This window comes from Sturnira hondurensis, unplaced genomic scaffold (assembly GCF_014824575.4).
Source record: "Sturnira hondurensis isolate 20B ecotype Veracruz unplaced genomic scaffold, ASM1482457v3 Scaffold0005252, whole genome shotgun sequence".
NCBI classification, from domain to species: domain Eukaryota; kingdom Metazoa; phylum Chordata; class Mammalia; order Chiroptera; family Phyllostomidae; genus Sturnira; species Sturnira hondurensis.
The window spans coordinates 818130-836451 of NW_028077883.1; the positions used below are offsets into that span (position 1 = coordinate 818130).

General features: G+C 36.7%; 1 protein-coding gene across 1 annotated transcript in view; it reads left to right on the forward strand.

Moving 5' to 3' along the window:
- Positions 1-6801: 6801 nt before the first annotated feature.
- VWDE (von Willebrand factor D and EGF domains) overlaps positions 6802-18322 on the forward strand; it is a 64059-nt gene continuing 52538 nt past the window's right edge. The window contains exons 1-6 of the mRNA XM_037046481.1: positions 6802-7023; positions 9619-9850; positions 13314-13379; positions 16170-16417; positions 16979-17068; positions 18134-18278. Of these exons, the coding sequence (XP_036902376.1) occupies positions 6802-7023; positions 9619-9850; positions 13314-13379; positions 16170-16417; positions 16979-17068; positions 18134-18278 (1003 nt within the window). The remainder of the gene's footprint in view (positions 7024-9618; positions 9851-13313; positions 13380-16169; positions 16418-16978; positions 17069-18133; positions 18279-18322) is intronic.

Genomic DNA, 18322 nt, shown 5'->3' on the forward strand with positions numbered 1-18322 from the left:
CTCAGCACTTCCACAAAACCAATTCATAAAGGGAGTCTTCTCGTGAAAAGCTATGTCCCCTTTACATTCTGATAGCTACTAACAAATTGTGTGCCTGTGTGCAAAGCATGCTACAGTGCCGCACATTTACACCAAAAATCAGTTCATGGCTCAAATATAGAGAGGGCTTTCTCATAGTTAAAAATGTCCTACAGCAGATCAGACCGCCTGAGTCCACAGTAGTGTGTGAGTGGGCCAGACAGAGTGGATGGTCAGGATGCTGTTAACGGGATTATACCATTGGGTACAGGGTTGGAGGAACAGACATCTAAGGGACCTCTGGTATTCAGAAGCACTTGAGACCTCCCCCGTGTGGCAAGGCCCTCACATAATGGCTCATCTGGCCTGGGCCCTTCCACATGCAGTGTTTCCCCAGTCAGCCTAAGGGAGCAGGAGAGCCTTGTGTTGCTCTCCTGAAGCAATGGGAGTTTCTAAGAGTTTCCCACAAAAAGCAACCCGCTCTGAGAGTTTCTGCAAAAACTTACTGCTGGGCTCTGCTTGTCTTCTGTCTCTGGCTCAGGTACATCCACCATTTCACAAGCTGGCACGGCATGGGTACTGCTGTAAGCCTCTACTGGTGGTCTCAGGAAAAACACCAGGTCTTCCCAGTGTGCAAACAGGTCTACTCTTGCATTTAAAGGGGGGCATAATTGTAGGTAAAAAGAACGGCCAGTAGCAAACTTCACACAGAGCTGTTTTTTCTCATGACTGTGAACGGATAACATTACAAGCTTCAAAGGAAGCAGCCTGGTCAGCTCCAAGCTATTCTCTGACTTGAGTCCCTTTCCCGGGCTGTGTCTGTTACGTTTGGCACCGACTGCACTCCTGACAGTCGGTTCTGCCAGGAGCATGATGTCGGGTATTACGATGTCGTGGCTGGTATATGCGATGCCCACAGTGACCATCTGCACACGGTTGTGCACATCGATCAGTTCCCCTTTTTTGCTTATCTGGATGAAGTCGCTCTCAAATATGGGAATGCACTTGAACATGGTGAACTCGCCCTTGCGCAGCTGCCGCTGCAGTTTTCCCATGCAGCCCCAGAACATGGGCAGCAAGTGTCTGTTCTGGGTGCTTCCCTGCCACCCATGTCTCTCTTTCATTAAGACTGCTGCATGTTCTCTCTGGAACCTCCACCTTGGTCTGAACTGCAGCCCCGTGCCGGCCACCCCTATAAGCTTTTGCTGTCCATTGTGACCTGCGGTCAGCTGTCACACACAGCACTGTGTCCTCATCCCCACAGCTGCTCCTACAGAAAAGGACAGCATCCTCCTGCCAACAGCCGCCCCACCAGCGTGGCGAGAACACCCCATTTTTACATGTTCGGCTATGTGAAACACAAGTGCGCTTCATGGAAGCCATGCGTTTTCATGCAGCTACCACAAGCAATGATATGTAAATGACTGGCATTCATGGGAAAACCACCTTCTATTAATCTATAATGGTGATGCTAATAGTTGAAAAACACTTAAGGCTTTATAAGAATAGAATACATTTTTGAGCATTTGGTTAATGCTTTCCTGTATAATTATCATAGAATTTCTGTTTAATATTAACTTCAGTCACCAAGTTGGAGTTTGAGAACACGCATAGAAGTTGAGGAGGGAAAGCTTGTCTAAGACTCTCCTCGTCTTTCTCAAGCCTGCGTCTAGCCGTAGATGTCGGTAACTGCTTTCTCACTAGTTCAGTTATGAGGCTTCTTTATTTTTTTCTGGAAATATTGAATTTGCTATTTGTTATCTACAAGGGGATTAATATGTTATATAAGATAAATATTGCTTTTATTTTTCAATAATTGTTTTTACCTCAGGAAAAAAATTACATTAGCTTTTCTTGATTGTTCTATGTTAAACGGACAAGAACTTGCTATAAAAGGTGACTTGTTGTTATATTGTTTCCTTATATTTTTTCAGAAATAAATCTGATCTGTGTACAAATATTTACAGTTTGAAAAAAATATGCACTACATTTCTAACTGCTTGGGTGTAATTTTGTCTTTTTACCTTTTTTTATCTCAATCTGTTTTACTAAGGCAAATCTGCTCTGCAAACAAAGGGAGGTAAACACCCACCCATGTAAAATTTTAAAAAGGATATTAAAACCCAATTTATTAAGTTATCTCATAAAATAATATACCTTAATAAGGTATCTTTAGTCTGTACCATTTCTGGTTTGCTTACAGATGGACTAGATGCACTTGAAGAACTGTTCGAAGTATATGTAATAACATTAAATATATATTTATTACAGTTAGATAAAATATTTCAGGAAAAAATGAGGAATATTTATAAAGGAATTTACTTCAATGTTTACTATGAATCACATAACCCTCTCTTGCCTCTGTATAACAAATAGTCTTGTGATCCTTCTCAGGTTCTAGACTTGTATCTTAGTAAAACTAATAATGTCTAATCACTAATGTACTTTCTGCTGTATAGACTTGCCTATTGAGTATTTTATTTATTTATATTTTTCTATAACATTTAAAAATTTTTTTTAAAGATTTTATTTATTTATCCTAGAGGGGAAGGGAAGGAGAGAGAGAGAGAAATATCAATGTATGGTTGCCTCTCCTGTGTCCCCTGCTGGGAAACGGGAACTGGCCTGCAACCCAGGCATGTGCCCTGACTGGGAATTGAACCACGATCATCTATCTGGTTCGCAGCCCCCTGCTCAATCCGCTGAGCTACACCAGTCAGGGCCTATTGAGTATTTTATATAAATAAAATCATATAGTAGACTGTCTTCTGTGACTGACTTCTTTCACTTAGCATAATGTTTTCCTTAGCATAAGGTTCATATTGTAGCATGCACCGCCACTTCATCTTTTTCTTTGTGATGACATAAGTTCTACCCTGGCTGGTGTAGCTCAGTGGATTGAGCGCAGGCCTGAGAGCCACACGATCATGGTTCGATTCCCAGTCAGGGCACATGCCTGGGTTGCAGGCCAGTTCCCAGCGGGGGACTCACGAGAGGCAACCATACATTGATATTTCTCTCCTCTCTCCCTCCCTTCCCCTCTAAAGATAATTAAATAAAAAAAGAAATAGACTTCCGCCAAGATGGAGGCATAGGTAGAAACACTGTGCCTTCTCCCACAACCAAGTTTGAATACAACAAAGGTTTGGAGAAACAAAGACACAACCAAAGGACAGAAAATTGAATTATACAGAAGTCCGACTACATCTAACCTTTCTACAGGGACGGTAAGAGGGGCGGAGCCAGCAGCGAGCAGGGTCGGGCAGGACAGGGCCCCCGACCCAGGCGCGCAGGCAGACGGGAACCAGTTGGGGTGCGGGGCAGACGGCGGGCGCATATTCGCGCACAGTGAGACAGACCACGCAGGCCCCAGGGGGCGAGGGCTGACGGCGGTGGCACACTCTCGTGCAGTGGGACGAAACGCCTGGGCCCGGTGACGGCAGCAACTGCGGCACCGGTGAGGGCCGTGGTGGCAGGCGGCGGACAGGACGCCATAGTCCCTCTTTGACCCCGCCCCCACATACAGCGTCACAACCCAGCGACTGAGTTGCCCTGTTCTAGTGAACACTTTAGGGCTCTGATCCTGCTATGGAACAGGCACGAACAACCCGAAAGATGGCGCAAGAAGAACTCAAAGTCCCAGAGCCAATAACTCTAAGCGACCGAGAAATTGCCAGCCTCTCAGAAGCACAATTCAAGACACTATTTATCAGGATGCTCACAGAACTGGTAGATTATAGTCACAAATTAGAGGAATATAGTCACAAATTAGAGGAACATATGAAGGCTAAACTAATTGAAATGAAGGGAGATGCACAGGAAACCAATAGTGATGGAAAGGAAACTGGGACTCAAATCAATGGAATGGACCAGAAGGAAGAACAAAACATCCCACCAGAAAGGAATGAAGAAATGAGAATTCAAAAAAATGAGGAGAGGCTTAGGAACCTCCAGGACATCTTTAAACGTTCCAACATCCGGATTATAGGGGTACCAGAAGGGGGAAAGAAACAGCCACGAGTGGAAAACGTATTTGAACAAATAATAAAGGAGAACTTCCCCAGTCTGGCAAAGGAAATAGACTTCCAGGAAATCCAGGAAGCTCAGAGAGTGCCAAAGAAGTTGGACCCAAGAAGGAACACACCAAGGCACATCATAATTACATTAGCCAAGACCAAAATGAAGGAGAGAATCCTAGAAGCAGCAAGGGATAAGGGGACAGTCACCTACAAAGGAGTACCCATCAGACTGTCAGCGGATTTCTCAAAAGAGACCTTACAGGCAAGAAGGGGCTGGAAAGAAGTATTCCAAGTCATGAAATCCAAAGACCTACAGCCAAGATTGCTTTATCCAGCAAAACTTTCATTTAGAATGGAAGGACAGATAAAGTGCTTCTCAGATAAGGTCAAGTTCAAGGAGTTCATCATCAACAAGCCCTTATTATATGAAATGCTAAAGGGACTTATATAAGAAAAAGAAGAAGAAAAATATTAACAGTGAAAGGACAGCAAGCACACAGTTATTAACAACCACACCTAAAACAAAAGCAAACCAAGAGGACAGCTAGATCAGGAGTGGAACCATAGAAATGAAGAACACATGGAGGGTTAGAAACAGGTGGGTGGGAGGGGGAGAAGGGGGGAGAAGGCACAGAAAATAGCATAGATGGTAGGCAGAAAATAGATAGGGGGGAGGGCGAGAATAGTGGGGGAAATATAGAATCCAAAGAACTTGAGACACGTGGTTATAAACTAAGGGGGGGAGAATGGTGGGGGAGGGAGGGTGCAGGTGGAGAGGATTGAAGGGGGGGAATAGAACAACTGTAATGGTATAATCAATAAAAAAAATAAAAATAAAAAAAAGAAATAAAAATTTAAAAAAAGAAATAAGTTCCCATATACACCACATTTTGTATATACACTCATCAGTTGATAAATATGGGGGTTCTTCCCACCTTTTGGCTTTTCTAAACAATGCTGGTATAAATAGCTAGGTACAGTTTTAGTGTGGAGCTGTCCCCATTTCTCTTAGGCATATACTTAGGAGTAAAATTACTGGATTGTAGGGTAGCTCTATGTTTAAACGTTTGAGAAACAGTCAAAATATATTCTAAAGTAACTGCACTATTTTGTACTTCACCAGTTTATGCCAGTTTCAATTTATGCAAATCCTTGCCAACACTTTATATTATTTGAGATTTTCATTGCAGTCATCATTGTGGGTGTGAAGTGACATCTCATTGTGATTTGATTGCATTTCCCTGGTGGCCAATGATGTAACTCATTTTTTATGTATTTATTGGATATTTGCATATTTTCTTTGCAGAAGTACCTACTCAGATCCTTCAACAATTTTTTAAAAGATTTTATTTAGAGAGAGGGGAAAGGAAAGGAAAGGAAAAGAGAAGAAGAGAGACATCAGTGTGTGGTTGCCCCTCACATGTCCCCAACTGGGGACCTGCCCCACAACCCAGACATGTGCCCTGACTGGGAATCAAACTGTCTACCCTTCAGTTTGCAGGCCCATGCTCAATCCACTGAGCTACACCAGCCAGGGCATCCTTCAACAATTTTTAAATTGTTGGGCCAATCAGGTTATTGGCCTTTTTGTTATTGAGTCATACGATTTATTTGTATATTTTAGATACAATTCTCTTACCAGATGTGATTTGCAATTACTTTTTCCCATTCTGTGGATTTCTTTTTCACTATTTTTTATAATGTCCTTTGAAGTAGAAGTTTTTACTTTCAATAAAGTCCAATTCTTCTGTCTTTTCTTGTTTGTGCTTTATTGTCATATTGTGAAATCCAAGGCCAAATCTAAAATCATGAAGATTTACCCCAACATTTTTTGTGTTTTTTACTTTTAGCTCTTTAATCCATTTTGAGTTAAATTTTGTCAGTGTTATAATATGAGGGTCCTCTTTTACTCTTTTGCATGCTGATAGCCAGTTTTCCCAACATCATTTGTTGAAAAGCCTGTCCATTTCTCATTGAGTGGTCTTGGTGCCTATATCAAAGATCTATCAAAAACCACAGCTATACAGGTTTATTTCTGGACTCTCAATTTTATTCATGACTCTATGTCTATCCTTGAGCCAGCACCACACTGTTTTAATTACAGCTGCTTTGCAGTAAATGTTGAAAAGGGAGAACTTGAGTACTCCTGTCTTGTTCTTTTTCAAGACTGGTTTAGCTATTCTGGGTCCCTTGAAATTTCACATGAATTTTAGAATTAGTCTGTCGTTTTCCACAAAGGAATCTGCTGGTATTCTGATAAAGACTGTGATGAGTTTGCACGTCAATCTGGGGAGTGCTGACATTTTAACAACAGGAAGTCTTCTAATCCATGAACATGGATGTATTCCCATGTATTTACTTAGATAATAAATTTCTTCTAACAAGGTACAGTAGAAGTAACAAATCCTAAAGGTCAAAAAGTATCAGTTTGTAAAGTATATAAATGTCTAACTGCTAAGTGGTATACCTGAAACTAATATACAATATGTCAATTGCAACCAGAAAATTTTTTAAAATATATTGCTTGTCCAAAATAAGTGAAAATAAAATTCTCGAAGCTCAAATATGTTAAAAAAAAAAGCATTCTAGAGAGTTTTTTGACTGGTTTATTGTATATATGAGAAGTTCAAGTTAAGTCATCTTTGACCATTAAGAGACACCAACATTACAGATGGTCTTTATGTGCAATTACAGGTTGATTTGATTTGTTTTGTTTTGTTTGGGGAATCAATTTTAGTTGAGAACTGAACTATTTTCATGAAGAATGCACTTGCATAAAGACACCTATCTCCCCCTCCTAGCTCAGGAGTGCTCTCCCGGGGGACACCAGTTACTTCAGAGCCCTCACAGAAGCGTCAGTTTTGACTCACTGCACCTCCCGCCGTCAGCCCCTGAAGACCTGATATGTGACCATTCCCTTGTGGCTGGATGGTACCGATTCCTCATCTTTGGCAGACCTGCTGAGATGCCAACCAAATGCGTCGAGGTATTTCAGCTCTCGCCAAGAACTACATGTGCTTTTTCTTATGTATCTTTTAAGTAGGAGGATTGAATCTTATTATAACCAATTTATTTCCCAAGCTGAATTATTATTTTAATTTTGCATCAGGATTGAATTCATCTGGAGTATTCCTGTTTCTTGTTAGATTAGGTAATAAAGATAGTAACAGTTTCTGCTATGCTGATGCAGCCCCCCAAGTGTTTTACCTACAGTATCTCATATAATTTTTACAGCATCTCTAGAATGCAGACTGTCATTTCTATTTCCATTATACAGTGAGGGACATATGTCCTCTGACAGAACACCCCTAGAGTCACCAAGCCAGCAGGTCAACCAGTCAAGTTTGGATCACAGGTCGTCATTCTCTAGGGCTCATGTACATAACCATGAGTACCCTGCAAACCTGCTTCCATTCTTGTCGGTCTTAAATAGAAGGCTAATTTTCCTTATTGTTACCCACATTTTGTGAATTATGCAAAGCAGGAATTATCTTCCCTTTTAAGCACGCAATTAATGTGAAAAAAACCTCAGGGAAGATATCCAAATTTTAAGTTGTGACATTATAGCTGCCTTGTTTTCTCCTTTTGATTTATTTGCTTGTCACTTTTGTGATGTTTTGCTTGCAATAGAGAAAAAAATCAGAATTTGAAATGAAAATGTAAGGAAACTCAGTAAATCCTCTGTTTGAGTTGTGTTGGTTTTGTATTTTAGCTCTTTGCATAAATTAACTATAACTGATCTGGAACCTCACACAAATGTGGAGGTGAAGGGGCTCCTTTCCCCCTGGCTCTTTTCCTGGAGGCCAGCTGTGCCCCAGGGGAGAGCATCCCCTGTTCCCATCCTCCACGCCCTGTTGAACCAAGTCTGCGCACCATCTGGTTACAGAATTCATAGAATTTTCTTTTTGTCTGCAGGATAATACAGGTCTGTGTAAATACATTTTTATTTATAATGTTTAAGTAATTTATGTGCATTATAGAATATTTAGAAAAATAAAGGACAAGTGATAGAACAACATTCATTTTTAATCCACCCACGCACTCATTCTACCATTAACATTTTTCAATTGTTCCCTCTTATTTATATTGTTTTGTAAGGTTCATGTTGTATGTTCAGTTACATATACATGTTTTTTCCATTGTAGCTACACATTCAAATTTTCCTGTTATTAAAAATTCTTTATGTCAGTTTGAATATAATATTCTGTCATATATACATCATATAAACCATTAGCATATGTATACTTTCAGGCTTTTGCTATAAGTAATTCTGCTGTTAGCAAATGTGCATATACATCATTTTTCTATTTTAGTCTTTTTGAGGTTTTAAATATTTAGTTAAATTATTTTTCAAAAATATAAGGCTAATTTTTAATTCCAGTAGCAATAGATAAAAATACCTTTTCTAGTGCTAAATATTCTCATGTATTCATTAAAAATCTGTATTTATTCTTTAAATTATGTTTGTGTACTTTGTCCTTTTGTGATCTTAGAATTTTAAAATGGACATCGCATAGTTAAAATAAAAATCTAATGTAACCATAAATAATATAATCCACGCTAAATATGTTATTGACTGGTAATTTTATTTTTAACTCTTATTTTTTAAATTTTTATTTAATTTAACCATCAATCTTTTCCTCTATGGGTTTCCTTTGTTTTTAAGCATGAAAATAACAATAATACTCAAAATCATAATCTGGCTAATGATTATTGAGCTCTTGCTATGTAGAAGTTGTGTTACAAGCATCACTGTATTTATACTTCACAGCACCGTGAGGTGGGTACTACAATTCGTCTAATCAAAAGCGAAGGATGATGGGAGGTGGGATGGGATGGGAGTAATAGACAGAAAACTGTACTTGAAAAATAATTAAATAAAAAAATTGGAAAAAAAATAAAAGTAAAAGTAAAAAAAAAAAAAAAAGCGAAGGATGTTAAGTGCCCGAGGTCATGCATTTTGTAAGTGCCTCAGTTCTTCCCAAGTCATACATAGTCTTTTTTTTTTCCCCTGGGTTAATTTCCTATTTAATTTTATTTTTCATCTGAATCTGATTTTGCTAATTGGCCTCAAATGAGGCTTTGATTTCATTTTTTTTGAAATTGCCTTCCAGTTGTTTCTACCAGATTTTGAAAAATCCTTTCCTTCCCTCCTGGTTTTTTATGCCTCCTGAACTGTACATTAACTTCTTACATATACTATTTCCATCTAAGATCAGTTCATCTTTGTGCTACATGTAAAGATGACTTCAGACTGACTTACTCTGTCTTAGAATGAATCAGCTATTTTACTACATTATCTGATACTGAATTTCTCTTGTTCATAATACAAATGTGACAAATGGAATAAAGGTATTTAAATCAAATAAGATGATAATAATTATGAAGAATCTACCTTTAAGTGCACTATTCCATAGTTACCTTTTTTTTTACAGTATAGGTACAAGTTATTAGAGTTTTTATAAGTATGATTGAGAATTGAATACTTTAAGGATTGTTTAGATGAAAATGCAAAATTGCTTTATCTACCATGTGTGAACACAAATTGGATTTTTACCTTTTGTTTTCTCTGATGCAAAAGATGAACCATTGTGGAACACAGGCTCCCATCTGGCTATCTCTGCGAGAGTCAGAAACACTGCCTCCTCCTGGGGAGATCAAGCAACTGACAGCTTGTGCCACATGGCAGTTTTTGCTCAGCACTACAGAAGATTGTTGTCTTTTTCAAATCCCAGTGTCTGTAAGAAATTGTGGACAGTTTTTTGTGTACTTCCTACAGCCCACTCAGGGATGTATGGGGTATTGTGCAGAAGGTAAGGAAACATGGACAATACAAATCAACTGCTAATCATGGAACTGTGTATGTTTATGTGTTTGTGCCATTCTCTGGATAGGTTGTATGGACTGAATGCAAAGCTCATGAGATTTGGTCCCTACTATTGCTCAAGTGATGCTAAATTTCTGCTTTAAATTGGCCAGATTTGTTTAGAATTCTTTGTCAAGATCTTAGTATCCTCAAAAAATAATTGTGTTGTTTTTTATTGTATTTATTTATTTTTAGAGAGAGGGGAAGGGAAGGAGAAAGAATGGGAGAGAAACATCTATGTGTGATTGCCTCTCATGTGTCCCCTACTGGGGACCTGGCCTGCAACCAAGGCATGTGCCCTGACTAGGAATCGAACTGGTGACCCTTTGCTTCACAGGCCCATGCCCAATCCACTGAGCTACACCAGCCAGGGCTAAAAAATAATTGTTGATGTGAAAGTACCAAAGGTTAACCTCACCAGTAATAATATGTTTATAAATAATGATGTCCTTTATCCTCTGATAACATATGATAACAAGAACACTTCTCCATTATGGTATTCTTCCTCAAAAGCCATAACCCCAGTATAATTATGAGCAAATTCATATGTAGAAGATAAAATACTGGAAGATAATATTATATACCAGTGTTATTAAACTAAACAACACTTGCTAATAATAACAATTATATGAGTAACACCTATGAATATGTTCATCCTGAGGTTGTTAGACTTTCCAAACTAGAAAACCCCAAATAACACAAGTACAGCAAAAATGTCGCAAAGTATATACATACAATTATAAATCATGATCATTGGTATCGATGAAGAGATTAAGATTTGCTGTAGGAGAGAATACTGCAGGTGAGGAGAGGATGTCATTTAGGATGGTGTGTCACCAAGGAAAGCCTCTTCTGAGAACAGGGCACCGACACTGAGAGTTTGAGGGTAAACAGTCCTTGGGCAGATATCTGAGGGGAAGAACATCCCAGGGAGCAACAGTGCATGAGAGACCTTAAGGTGGTGAGAATGTGCTGTTCTTATGAGAGGGAAAGCAGGACGGGGGTGAGGGAGGGCATAACAAGACACAGATTTGAAAGGGCAATGGGAGGGGAGGGGTGGCTGACATTTAGGGAGTTCGGCACTTTATTTTCTGTGTGTTGAGAAATCTTTGGGCATTTACCCTGAGAGAGTGAGCCAGTGAATCTTCACATGTCTTACACAGCTGCTGGCCACCTAAGCCTGGCTGCAAGCGGTATGTTCAATACGGGAATCTGCCATCTGCTCCGTTAGGGGTATGTCACTGAGAAGGGGAAAATCCAGAGAGATGGGTCAGCTTCACTGGCTGGCCACTGTGAGAGATTCTGGAAAACGTCTCTTGGATTTCTCTCAGTACTCTTGCCATAAAAATTTAAAAAACAAACAGTTCATTTTGGTAAAATTCCAAATAACATTACCAAATATTTGTGTAAAGTTCGGTAGGTGTTTCAATAGAAAAAATATCTATATTAATTTAAGAAACATTGACAACTATTAAAAAGGAAAACAAACTTTCCCACCAGAAAATATGTAAAATACAAATAACAAGTTCAATATACATATTACTGTTGTATACACTAAATTAAAACATTGTTTTTAAAATTTGCATTTTTATGACATGCTTTTAAAACTCAAAAAATATTTCCTGTTTTGTATGATTACTACCACCCACTAAATTTCTCAGGTTTGAATATTCAACATTATTTCTCTCTTTTACTACATTCAAGTCCTCCTTCTGGTTTTAGGGAGAGGGGATTTCTGGGAACTGATTTTTGTTTCTGCTCTTAATGTCTGGCGTTAATGAGATATACACAGGAACTATCCTTTCTGACGTGCAAATAAAGGCTTACCTTAAAATAGCATTTAGAACTTGAGTTAGACTGCATGGATGGCAAATGGAAGTGACCACCTCTCACCGTGAATGTGGAGCAGGTGGTCGCTGCTGAGGGTGATATGGCCATTTTAAAATGTCAGCACAGGTCTCCATGGGTCTCTGGCTTTCCTTTCAGGGTGACAGGGTCAGGGTCCATGTTAGCCTTTTTATCTGCATTTAGATAGGAAATTGTACAAATTTTGCATAGTTCTTCCAGAAAAATAAAGATGAGTGACTATTTCTAAACTCTATCAGGCTAGCATTATTCTGAAACTAAAAGCAGATACAGACAGTACAAGAAAAGAGAGGTATGGAACAATATCCCTCAAGAATGTAAATGCAATGACTTCATCATCTAGTTGGAAAATTCAATGGAATCCACCAAATAGCTATTGGAGCTATTAAGTGAAGTCAGCAATGCTGAAAGAAAAAGGTTGACAGGCAAAATCAGTTATATTTCTTTATACTAGCAATGAAAAAGTAGAAATTTTGTCTTAAAGACCAATAATAGTACCAAATATATAAAATAGTCAGTAATAAATATGGAAAAAATGTACATGAACTATAAAGTTAAAATTGTAAAATTTTGCTAACAGAAATTATCAAAGGCCTAAAATAATGGAATGATAAACCATGTCCATAAAATCAAAAGACTCAGTGTTAAGATGTCAGTTCTCCTTAAAATATATAGCTCCAAAGAAGTCCTAATCAATATTCCAGCAACCTTCTTTTGTGTGTGGAAATTGACAAGTTCATTCTAAAATTTATTTGGACACAGAAAGTACCTACAATCCCTAAACTACTTTGACAAGGAATAAAATTGTACGATTTACACTACCTGACTTTCAGACTCATTCTAAAGTTATAGCAATCTACAGTGTTATATTAGTATCAAGATAGACAAATAGATCAATGGAAAAGAAAAGAAAGTCCCAAAATAAACCAGCATTGACACTGGCTTTGTAAGTTTCATCATGATAGTTGTTGACATACTTTTGCAATCCTGTGCATGACTATGGGGAAAGCAATTTCCAAGGAACTGGAAACTAACTGTTGTATAACTTTCTGGAGATTGTAATGTTTCATTATTTAATGCAGATGAAAATTTAGAAAACAAGATACAGAAGCTACAATAATATCAAAATATAAACCCAAATTATCTCTATTTGATTTCATCCTAAAAGAGAAAAATTTTTTTGTAAAAAAAGGAATGTTTTGCCCTGAATGGTGTGGCTCAATGGACTGAGCGCCAGCCTGTGAACCAAAGGATCGCTGGTTTGATTCCCAGTCAGGGCACATGCCTGGGGTGCGGGCCAGCTTCCCCTGTGTGGAGCATTGGGACATGCAAGGGGCAACCACACATTGATGTTTCTCTCCTCTTTCCCCCTCCCTTCCCCTCTTTCTAAAAATAAATAAGTAAAACCTTTAAAAAAAGGAATTTTTTAGTCTTTATTAAAACATACCTCTCTGAAGAATTGTCATCTCATACATATCATATATAAATATATTTATATATTTATGTTCAATTGGATAAATATAAAAAAAATCAACCTTTTGCAGCTGTTTCTGATGCAAAATTACACCCATGCGGCCCTGATGAAATTGAAATAGGAGGTGACTGTGTTCGTAAGTATCAGATTATATTTTTAATAATGTATTTATAAACTAATAATTTCAACAGGTTTTTATGTTCCATGACTTACTTTAGATGTTGAATTATGGTAACATCCAACTTAGTGGATATAAAAAATAAAAAGCACCTTATCATGCCTGTAAGAAATAGTACTGGAATCAGAAAAGGTTCAGAGTTGGATGTGTTCACACCCTGTAGATGTGTGTGTTTATTGGTAGAGTCTTTTCATGACAAAATTTAGCAAATTATCTCAACAATTTTCAAAGTCCACATGTATTTGTTCGTAGCAATTTGACTTCCAAAAATCTAGTTTAGAGAAATATTTAAAGAAGTGTGCAGGTACAGTATTTATAATAGCATTTCCCTAATAATATGGAACAATTGTAACTACCCAATAAGTACTGGTTGACTCAATATTTTTTATGTATCCATAATGATAATATATTCTGCAAATGAAATTAAAATGTAGGACTACATTTTTGACATTAGTAGATACTCATGATATACTGAAACTGAGCAAAGGGATTATTCACCACAATCTCATTTTTGTCTTCTAGGTATGATTGCAACTGTACCAAATAAGTCTTGAAAAACACACCAAAAGTGTTAATGTAGTCATACTTTTTCGTTCCTTTTCAGTCCGTAATTTTCATTTTCTTAGTTAAAATTTTTGTCATTTCAAATATAAGAGATCCCCTGCAATAATATTCCTTAAGATGAGTCACTCTAAATAGGTTGTCTAATTAAACTTGTGACATGTTCCTGAAGAATTGGGAGAAATCAAAATTATTTATGGAAACACTAGCCTTTTTCTGGCAACTGTTGGCCATGTATTATTCTCAGTGAATATGGTATTGTTGACATATAATCAATATATTTAACAAAAAAAATTATGGTGAAATAAGCCATAATGATATGGCTTATTAGGTTAGGTAAAACAAATTAGGTTAGACTGTGTAACATTTAGATATCATGCCTAAAAATTAATGTAATTTGTCTTCAAATAATTTATATTAATTCTTGAGATAAATACTCTAAGTAGCTTTTCCATGTTCTATTCCAGTTGTAAGTGAATTTTCCAGTCCCCTTTTCTAGCATTCTTTTAACAATCTAAGATTTTATGGGAAAGTCTCAGTGTAATTAGACCCTGCAATTTAAGTTCTTAAGAGAATAAGACAATACTCCTAATAATAGTAACTTTAATCACAAAGTATAATTGTTTGGCTATTCTGCATAACAGGTTTGGATTATCTTTATCATACACATACATTGTAGCGAAATTACTTTCCTTCCTTGAATAAACAATAAATTTAAGCTACTCCTTATGCAATTCATAATGTTTATGCAATTAACTGATAAAAATGCTATACACAATCATACACAATTTGCACAAGTAACACTTGCATAAAAAAGTAAAAAGTTTTAGTTTCATGACAAAAAAGACTATATTAACATATTTAACATATGCTAATAGCAGAGTTGACAATGCTGTAAAAATTGTACTTTTCAAGCAAAAATAATTTACATGTCATTTTTGAAAACTTTAAGTTTCTTTTAACAAATTTTCTTTGGTATACTGTTCCAAGCAATGATCAGCTCACCCAGATAGCTGATGCTACTTAAAATATTGATTCAAAAAATTTAATTTTCATGAATTACTTAATTTTAGTCACTTTTCATTTCTTATTCCTAATAATTATTTCTGTAGTTTTTCTCCATTTAAAAATAAATTCAAGTTAATTTTTTAGTTTATTTAATAAGATAGTTTTACTCAGATACATTTTTTAAAAGTCAATTCATACTCATTAGTAGTCTATTATTTCCTTCAAGTATGAATATGATGATTTGGCGTAATGTTTAAAATATTTGAGAAAATATTTGTTATTTGGTTAATTTGAAATATGAGGGTTTGTAATCTGGTATCTAACAAAATAACACTAAAATATCTAAAAATACAGAAGGTACCCCCCATCCATTTAGGTTAAAGCGTCTCATAATTTTCAAAATCTACATTACTGAACTGAAAAATTAATATTTTATCATAAAAAATCTATACATTTAGGACATTTTAAAATTTATTACTCAAATAATTTTGTCTTTTCTAAAACAACACAATATTTAAAAACTTATTTAGAAACATTTTAGATTTGCAAGATTGGATCTTGCAAATGCCCAAAGATAAAAATTGTAAAATCTCTCAAGTTCCTGGAGGAATCTTTGTACATTTTAACTTCAGAAAAAATGAAAAGAATAAGACTATTTTTTAACAGGTGTCTATTTCACTGAGACAGTATAATCACTCCCATCAGGAACAGCTTTTTCAATCCAGAATAATAAAGAATTGTGTTGTAAGAGTAAATTATAACAGTAAACTAGTAAGTCATTTAATTTTACATTATAGTGACTATTTTTCAACAACAATTATAATGTAGAAAACCTAAATTACTTTTGTTTGTTTTATCTTTTAGAAAAGGTAATAGCTTAACAAAGGTAAATTACTTTTTTGTTCAAGAGCTAGACTTTTCAAGGGTAGGCATATTCAACATACCTTAATATAAGCTTGATTGGCTGATGAATTTGTCTGTTATCAATATTTATATGCTTATGGGTGAAAATAAGAATGTGCTACTTTGCTGATTGTTAGAGAAAATTATTTTTCCTATGAATGTGTTTTATTTTCTCTTATTATAAATCTATGAGTTAGTCTATGTGTGCTTTTCCCATAAGCCAGCCTCCTTTTTTTGAGATGCCCAACTACAAATTATGCATTTTTCTCCCACCAGGCCAGCTGCCTGCCTCATTGCCACCACCACCTCCAGGAAGGCCTGAGGTTGTGGCAGAGCTGATTGAGTCCAGGGTTTTCTGCAGGTGTGCTTTTGATGTGTCCCCTGCAAACAACTCAGTGGGGTTCCTCATAGCTTGGTCTAGGCTTTCTTCTCAGGAAACGAAAGAGGAGCTGAAGCAGGAGACCACAGTTCAAGCATTCTCTCTGTTAGAGCTGGACGGCGTCAATCTCAGACTGGGAGACAGGGTATGTTAAAAAACAATTGGGTTTTCTTTTCTTTTTATGAATCTATTAACTTGCAAAATGGATTTCTAAGTCATATCCTAAAACTAGTTTTTGTCCCCATAATATAAAACACTAACTTTTTTTTCTTTTTACCTTGGTAATTGTGCCAACTCCAGTGATAACTGGATGAGTCAGTGATCTTAGTGACTTGGGAGTATTTGCTTCCAGCAATTCACTGATTATTACTGATGAAAGCTTGTAACTTTATTACTCTTTGTGGTCATAAATGGTATACTTTTATTCTATAAATAATATTTCCTTTTTTTACAATGATATCACTTATTATCCACTTTTAAATACATCTTAAATACAAAGTCTACAACAATTTTCACTGAGATTTGAATAATGACTACTTTATAAAGATGGAATTTTTCTCAATTTTAAGCCAGTTTTTAAATTTTTTAGTTTATCTCCTAAATGCCACTTACCAAAAATTAAAGTTAAGTACTTAGATGTAATAATTTACACATACTTTCTCTGTAATGTTACTGCTAAATAATTATGTGTTAATGATATTTACAGATATTCTGTACAGCTTCCATCTTTTTCTTGGAGAACCCACATGTGAAAAGTTTAGCCATTGAAAGCCAAGAATTCTTTGCAGGCATTAAGGTACGTAGCAGTGGAGATGGATCAGAAAGATGACTCCTCTGAAACTGAAATTTTTTTAATCTCTCTTTTTTGTTTTTTTCATAGTTGTTAATTTTTGATAGTGTCTCACTTAGGACCGTAAAAATACTGTAAAAATAAAGATTTACAATCAATGAAAATGCCAGGACCTCAGAGAACTCAAAACCAGTACAAAGCTTGTTCCTGAGTAAAGACCATTCGTACACAACAGGGACCAGGGGAAAGAGTGAGAAGAGTGAACTATGTTGTCAGGAGAGCAGTCAGTGGGAGGGGAAGTAGAGCTTAGACCTTAGAAACAGAACCACTGGGTCTACTTCGGTGAGAACTCAACAGATCATGAGGATTAGCAGTCAGCCACCAGGGACTTTCTGGTCAGACTAACAGTGACAGTATTCTGTACTAAGAACCATCTGTTTTGAAAGCTAGCCAAGAGCCAAGACTGCATAAAAACTTCTGCCTCAAAAAGTAATTCATCTACGAACTAGGACAGGGCCCAGTCCTAGATTTCAGCACTCAGTAACTCTAGCTGAGGAAAGCAGAAGCTGAGAAATAAGCTGAAGATCATCGAGACATTTCAGGTGACAGTAATATTTTGATTTTGGTGTTACAAGTAATTGGATGTCTAACTAATATTAGGGATGGTATTAATCCCTAAGCATGAATAGACTCCCCCATAGTGTGCCAGTAAACATCGGCACACAAAGGGAAGAATACAGAAATCCTTCTGTCCCCTTTATTCTGCAGTGCCCACCACAGAACCGGAATCACTAGGACAGGCTCCAACCAGACTGGCCACCACGTGTTGGAGAACCAAACACCCAGACTCAGAGCAGTGCAGCAACTCCACGCATTCTTCTGTGTGTTGCTGCTGTTTTTAAGAGTTTGGTTTTAATTGATCTTGTGTAGTTAAAAGTAAATTCCAGTGTTTTAAGTCACGACTACCAGCTCATTTAACAAAACATGATCTAGTGAGAAAAAACATCCTTTCAAGGTTACATCATAAATTCTATTTTTACATGACTGCTTTTGTGTATTTTCTTGTACCAGTTACAACCTGAATTGAGCACTATATCAGAAGATGGAAAAGAATACCTGCTGAGAATAGAGAGCACAGTTCCTATAGTATGTCCTGAATTCAGGGAGCTTGATCAGGAATGCAAAATCTCATTAAAACTGAAAACCATTGATCAAGGTAATATACTAATCCATTCAATTTTATCATTAGAGTTCAAATGA